This window comes from Rhipicephalus microplus, chromosome 4, assembly GCF_043290135.1.
Source record: "Rhipicephalus microplus isolate Deutch F79 chromosome 4, USDA_Rmic, whole genome shotgun sequence".
In the NCBI taxonomy this organism is placed as follows: domain Eukaryota; kingdom Metazoa; phylum Arthropoda; class Arachnida; order Ixodida; family Ixodidae; genus Rhipicephalus; species Rhipicephalus microplus.
The window spans coordinates 189180145-189186945 of NC_134703.1; the positions used below are offsets into that span (position 1 = coordinate 189180145).

At 45.9% G+C, this 6801-nt stretch overlaps 1 protein-coding gene across 2 annotated transcripts; it reads left to right on the top strand.

Moving 5' to 3' along the window:
- Window positions 1-568: 568 nt before the first annotated feature.
- Window positions 569-5964, top strand: LOC142814703 (uncharacterized). 2 transcript variants are annotated; one of them, XM_075893890.1, is made up of 4 exons: window positions 569-2110; window positions 2594-2693; window positions 3324-3511; window positions 4142-5964. In XM_075893890.1, the coding sequence occupies exons 1-4, from the start codon at window positions 722-724 to the stop codon at window positions 4643-4645; spliced, it is 2181 nt and encodes a 726-aa protein (XP_075750005.1). In that variant the 5' UTR covers window positions 569-721; the 3' UTR covers window positions 4646-5964. The 2 variants fall into 2 exon arrangements, with proteins under 2 accessions (XP_075750005.1, XP_075750004.1); XM_075893889.1 differs by having other exon boundaries at window positions 3324-4741.
- Window positions 5965-6801: the final 837 nt, after the last annotated feature.

Here is a 6801-nt window from a genome sequence, read left to right on the forward strand (position 1 = left end):
GTAGTGTTTGCTAAAACAAGTTTCTTCATAATGTAACTGTACTATGCAAATTACCTATCATCTATGCAAATTTTCTCACGTTAAAACTAAAAGTATTTATTTTATTTATATATAGCTATAGCATGCACTTATTTATCCTTGTTAAGGTGTCTGTACCATTGTTTAGCCATACAAGGGTGCTGATGTGCTGTGGTATTGAAGCTGGTGACTTAAAACTAATTAAAAGTGGAAGTAACATTGTGCTTTGTGCAATAATTACTGTACTCATATCGGCTGAGGAAGCTCCATGAAAACATATTTACATTCCTTTAACTGTGCAAAAATAAATGTTCCTATGGCCTTTTATTATGGTCCCTGATTCATGCAAACAATACCTAATTACAGCAGTAATGAAAGTTGGGCTAGTTGGATGTGCATGGTATAACTGTTGTTTGAGTCTTCGTGCGCCTAAATTGCAGTTAGATGAAACATCATTACTTTGTTGTGGCATACATTCAAGTGTGATTTTACACTAATGTATTGAGAAATGTTGCAGTTCAGGCCAGCAGCAACATATATGTAACCGAGTTGGCACGGCCGCGATAGCGAGCGCAAGCTGTCGCTCCTACGTAAGCGTGACGTCACCCGCCTGGCCTACTTAAACTCGTCACTATAGGCAATAAAGGGTTGTTCGACCCATGATATCGTCTCGTACACATGGTGGCAGCGGAAAACAGCCAGCATGACGACACCGCCTATGTTGCCGACCCCGCCTGCATTGCCGACAACGCTCCTGCCGCCTCCGAAGCCCCTCGACACATCGCGAGACGCTTGGCTTGGGTGGAAGACCCGGAAAAGTGAGTTTGAACTGTTTTCCACGGCAACTCAGCTGAACAAGCAACCAAAAGAAGTGCAGGTGGCGACGCTTTTAGTGACCATTGGGGAAGAGGCTAGAAAAGTATTCGCTTTGTTCAAGTTTGAGCCAGGAGAGGACACAACCGATGTAACCCTTATAATTAAAAAATTTGAAGACTTCTACCAGCCCACGAAGAACCTCACTTACCACGAGTTTTGCTTCGGCTCCCGAGACCAAAAAGAGGACGAAAGTTTCAATGACTGGCTTGTCGAATTGCGAACGCTAGCACAACACTGCGATTTTGAAGACTTAGAAGAGCGCATGCTTCGTAGCCGCATCATACTCGGTATCCGGGACAAGGGACTGCAAAAGAAGTTAATTTCTGAAAACCCCTCTTACCAAAGAGTAGTCGAGATCTGTCGCATCCAAGAGCAAGGCGAGAAGCAGTTTCGACAGATACGTGGCACCACTGAAGGCGCTGAAACTGCAGCCGTAAATGCGTTGGCCAGAGTAACAAAGCCATGTAACAAATGTGGCTACAAAGTTCACCGCGGCAGCCGCTGCCCAGCAACAGGAAAAGCGTGCAAGAAATGCGGAGGATTGAATCATTTCGCCCAAGCATGCTCGCAGTCATCCTTCTTGCACAGCGAAGATGCAAAGCACAGGGAAATACGAGAGCTACATGTTGACGAAAGGTCAGATTTTTTTCTGGAAGCTTTAACCGTGAACGCACTCGCTAGCGACCAGTGGACCGCGACAGTTTCCATTGAAGGCCGTCCGATGGTCTGCAAACTTGATACTGGGGCAAACTGTTGTTTGATTTCAAAGGAAGATGTTTTGTCGCTTCCGAGAAAGACTCCTGAAGCCTTCCGAGCCACGTTAAGCCACGTGAAGCCTGCCGAGACACGAGTTTTTTCGGCCACAAAACGACTGCGCAGTTTGAAGTTGTCGCTATCCGTGAACGATAAACAGCACGATGAAACCTTCTTCGTCATAGAGCAAAACGTGCCGGTGACCCTCAGCGGAGCAGCAGCAGAAAGCCTTGGCTTGATTTATCGCGTTGATAGCGTCGAGACGCAGCAACTCTACCCGGCGGCTCAGCCCTTCGCCGATGTTTTCACAGGATTGGGACAGCTGAAGAATTTTGAGTGCGAAATGAAGCTCAAACCCGGCGCCGTCGGTGTTGTTGTGCCAGCCAGAAGGGTTCCGGTCGCCATTGAAGAAAAAGTAAAGGCCGAACTCGAACGCATGGAGGAGCACAACGTCATAACCAAGGTAACCGAACCAACAGAATGGTCAAGCTATATGGTAGCCATAGTTAAAGGTGATAAAGTAAGAATTTGTCTCGACCCAACGGAGCTCAACAAGGTTATTCTGCATGAACACTACCCTATGCCTGTTCTAGAAGAGGTCGCGCAACGACTAGCTGGAGCTAAATATTTTTCTACCTTGGACGCAACATCCGGGTTCTGGCAAATAAAACTTTCTGACAGCAGCTCCAGATTGTGCACAATGAGCACGCCCTACGGGCGCTATCGGTTTATCCGCATGCCTTTTGGAATTGCTTCCGCCCCGGAAATATTTCAAGCAGCCATGCACCGCCTCTTGGAGGGCCTGTCGGGAGTAGCGGTTGTAATGGACGACATATTAGTCTGGGGCACAACGAAGGAAGAACATGACAACAACCTGACCGGGGTGCTTGCACGCTGCCGTGAGCACAACCTCCGTCTGAACTCACAGAAATGTGTCTTTTTGCAGGAGCAAGTTCGCTACTTGGGACACGTTTTCACCACGCAAGGACTGAGCCTGGGACCCGATCGCGTCCAAGCCATTTTGGACATGCCAGCGCCAAGTAACAGTAAGGAATTGAAAGTCTTCCTCGGAACGATGAATTACGTGCAGCGCTTCATTCCTCGAATGTCTGTACTCACCGCACCACTTAGAACATTGCTGCGCAAAGATATTGCCTGGGTCTGGACAAAAAAAGAGCAATGCAGCTTCAATGAGCTGCGCCAAGCCTTAGTAACAGCGCCAGTGCTTGCTTACTTCGATCCGAAAAAGCCAGTCACCCTCTCTGTTGACGCCAGCCACATGGGCGTTGGCGCCGTTCTGATACAAGACGGCCGCCCTATCGCTTTCTCGTCTAGATCGCTCAGCGATGCTCAGACGCGGTACGCGCAGATTGAAAAGAAAGCTCTGGTGATTATGCGTGGCTGCGAAAAATTTCACGACTATATTTTCGGCCAATCTGAGCTTACGGTGGAAACCGACCATCGTCCGTTGGTGCCAATTTTCAGTAAACCACTTCACCAGTGCCCACATAGACTGCAACGAATGCGACTGACATTGCTGCGATACGCCATTAATCTACTGTACAAGCGAGCAAAAAAGCTGTTTTTGGCTCATGCGCTCTCTCGTTTTCCAAGCAAGGCGTTATTGACGGAAGAAACCGAGCGCTTTAATGTTAACGTCATTGCCCTTGTTCCAGCTTCTGAGCGTCGCCTCGAGGAACTACGTGTGGCAACCGCCAAGGATCCTGCTCTGTCGACCATCCGATCCTATGCAGAGACTGACTGGCCGGAAAACAAAGAGGACGTCCCAGCATGTGCCAGGTCATTTTGGGAGTATCAAGAAGAGATGCATACACAAGATGGCCTCGTCTTTCGCAGCAACAAGGTAACCGTACCAAGCGCTAAGAGTGCTGAAATCCTTCGGCTTCTTCATCTGGCCCACTCGGGGGCGGAAAAGATGAAAATTCAGGCTAGGAGTGTCATGTTTTGGCCATCCATGTCGAGTGACATTGACCAGGTTGCAGCATCATGCAAAGTTTGCCAGGCTCACCAAAAACAAAACACTAAGATGCCTCTACTGTCGCATGATGTCCCCAGTCTGCCATGGGAAATGGTTGGCATGGACTTATTCCATCACGGTGGTAAAGAGTTTGCCTTAATTGTAGACTTCTACTCCTTTTATTTTGAAATAAAGGACTTTCGATACACAACAGCCCGGCACTTGAAGGAGTGGTGCGCGAAAGTTTTCTCTGTCCACGGCTTACCAGTGAAGCTCTGTAGTGACAACGGGCCCCCTTTTAGTAGCCAAGAGTTCCGTGAATTTCTGCATGAACTAGGAGTCACCCACGTGACGTCAAGCCCTTATCACCCTCGCGCAAATGGCATGGCCGAAAGGGCAGTTCAAGAAGCGAAAACGCTGCTGAATAAGTGTTCGTATAACAGCCCAGACTTCCATTTAGCTATGCTTGAGTTGCGCAATACTCCACGTGATGCTATTCTGATGTCACCTGTGCAGAGGCTGATGGGTCGACAGACGAGAACACTGCTCCCGGTTCCCTCCTGCCACCTGAAGCCGGCACCAGTGCCCAACAGGAAGGTGCACTCCCGTCTCCAGGAGATTCGCCACAAGCAGAAGGTCTACTACAATCGAGGTGCTCGGGACCTGCGCGCCCTCTCACCGGGTCAGAGGGCCTCGTCGTACGACACGCACACACGGACGTGGTCCCCGGTCGTTGTGCTAGGATCAGCGGGAGCTCCACGCTCCGTACTGGTAAAGACAGAAGATGGCCGAGAAATGCGACGCACACGGGAACATCTCCGGGAGGTTCCAGAGCTACCATGCCCCGACACTACCACAACACCTTCCTCAGGCTTGCCAGGCTCGGGTCCAGTTCCAGAGCCGCCACTACCACGGAGAAGCACTCTGGAACGTCGCGAGCCTCGTCGGTACCCCATGCCAGAGCGACCTATATTGCCCCAAGGAAAGGAAGATGTAACCGAGTTGGCACGGCCGCGATAGCGAGCGCAAGCTGTCGCTCCTACGTAAGCGTGACGTCACCCGCCTGGCCTACTTAAACTCGTCGCTCTAGGCAATAAAGGGTTGTTCGACCCATGATATCGTCTCGTACACAATATACATGCAGGACACTCAAGCATCACTCCACATACTTAGTAGACAGTTTATGCCCAGCACTGAATTGAATTTTTTTGAAGCAGGCACCTGGAGCTGCATTCGAACTGTGCCGATCTGCAAACTTTAAAGCCTCTTTCAGGAGTATTTTTGGAAATTAAATGAAGTCTACAACTGTCAATGGAAACAGTATTTGAACTGAGGACCTTAACAGCTTAGAAGTCTGTTATTTATATATTGTCTGGAATTTTTTCCACTGTGCCAATTTTCAAGCCCAGGTGTCCTAACATGGTTTGTTAGTGTGTTTGAATGAGCCGAACTATGTAAATAAACATAGCATTATTGCAGACATGTACCAAATTGTGACTTGTACAAATATACCATTGCAGACATGTACCAAATAAAAGCTGCTTGTCACTGGGCAGCAGCAGAAACTACGCATCAAGTTTTTCCAAAAATTTGAGAAACGCCGAGCTCAGACACATAACAGTGCTGGGAAATTTCTCTCGTAAATTATTGTGTATAAGGCTCATATATACAAAACGTGTATTAGTATAGTTGTTTTACCACCATTCATGTTAGTACTTACACCTCACTGTATGTATGTATGCATGTATGTATGTATGCATGCATGCATGCATGTATGTATGCAAGCATGCATAATTGTATGTATGTATAATTGTATGTATGTATACTTGTATGTATGTATTTAAGAATCTATTGAATGAAAAGTCGTTTTTTATCGTTTAGAGTAACTTAGGTAATAATTTCGCTGAATTTATTTCTAGTTCTCTTTCTTTTACGCCATTATAATTTGAATTTTGTTTTCTGCTGCATTGAAATAGGTGCTATTTTACTAAAACATGTTCACTCGACGAAATTGTTTCATTTGCCAACGTACAATCACGAGCTAGAAATAAAAAAAATGATACCAACTAGCAAAAATTTGTTCATAAAACAGCTCCTCTACTTTTACACATTGCATTGGTCGAATATGTCAATTTAAACTAAAAAATTTCAATCATAATTAACAAGCGATCACCCGCGGCTGTACATGTTTGTAATATTTCTGCACATTGTAATACCTGTTGGCAATTACGACTAAGGGCACAAACCTAAACAAGCTGAATACACGAATTTTGTCTATGGACCTGTCATCTGTACTACAACTGTTGTTGATAAAAAATAAACTTCTGTTTTAAAATTTATTGCAGTAATCGAAAGCAAAGTATCTCTCGATGGTGCCGATCAATTAGCCATTATACTGTTTCCCTTGGGACAGTCAGGGACACCCTCAGCAGAACTCGATATGCTGCTTTAGTTTTTATAACCATTAACAGCGGTATTATATGCAAGCGCGCAACATGGCAGGTAGCGAGTGAAAAGACGCAAACTAATCACTCTGTTCGTGTAATCTCTATCAGAATGTGCCTTTTCAACTTGCTGCATGTAATGATTCACACAAAATTAGGATAAAAACGTGTCTTGACAAAGGCAGTCAACTTGGCCGCAAGCAATTAGCTTTGTGCATGTCTACTTTTTCTTCAAAACATCGTGATGCCTAACCACTGGTAGCATATCCAGACAAGTGAAAAGTAACATACCAGATATTATATTGTAACTGCGGCACTGGGCACTCTGCGATAACAGAGGATGGACGGAGAACATAATTTCGCAAGGAAACGTAGCTTTACGGTTATTTACGATATTTACACGCGGTGACAATGGCTGGCACACTGGTGGGCTAGCTTGCTTGCGTACTTGATCCTTTGTCGGGGCTCCCACCCACTGGGGAAGGAATGGCCAAAAAGCCGGTGGTTAATGTAAGCCAATTCCTTAAGCTTATCCACGCTAGGAAAACGGGATTACTTTGTTTTTAGACTGCGGAATTATTTTGGCACACTGTAAAAAAACAAGTGAAAGAAATAAAATTTTTTTGAATAACTAAGTTGTGATCGTTATAGGAAATTCTTTTAAAGATTGAGCCATTACAGTGCAATGGTTAGATATAAATGCTATATTGGCTAGTAAAAATCGAGAGCTGA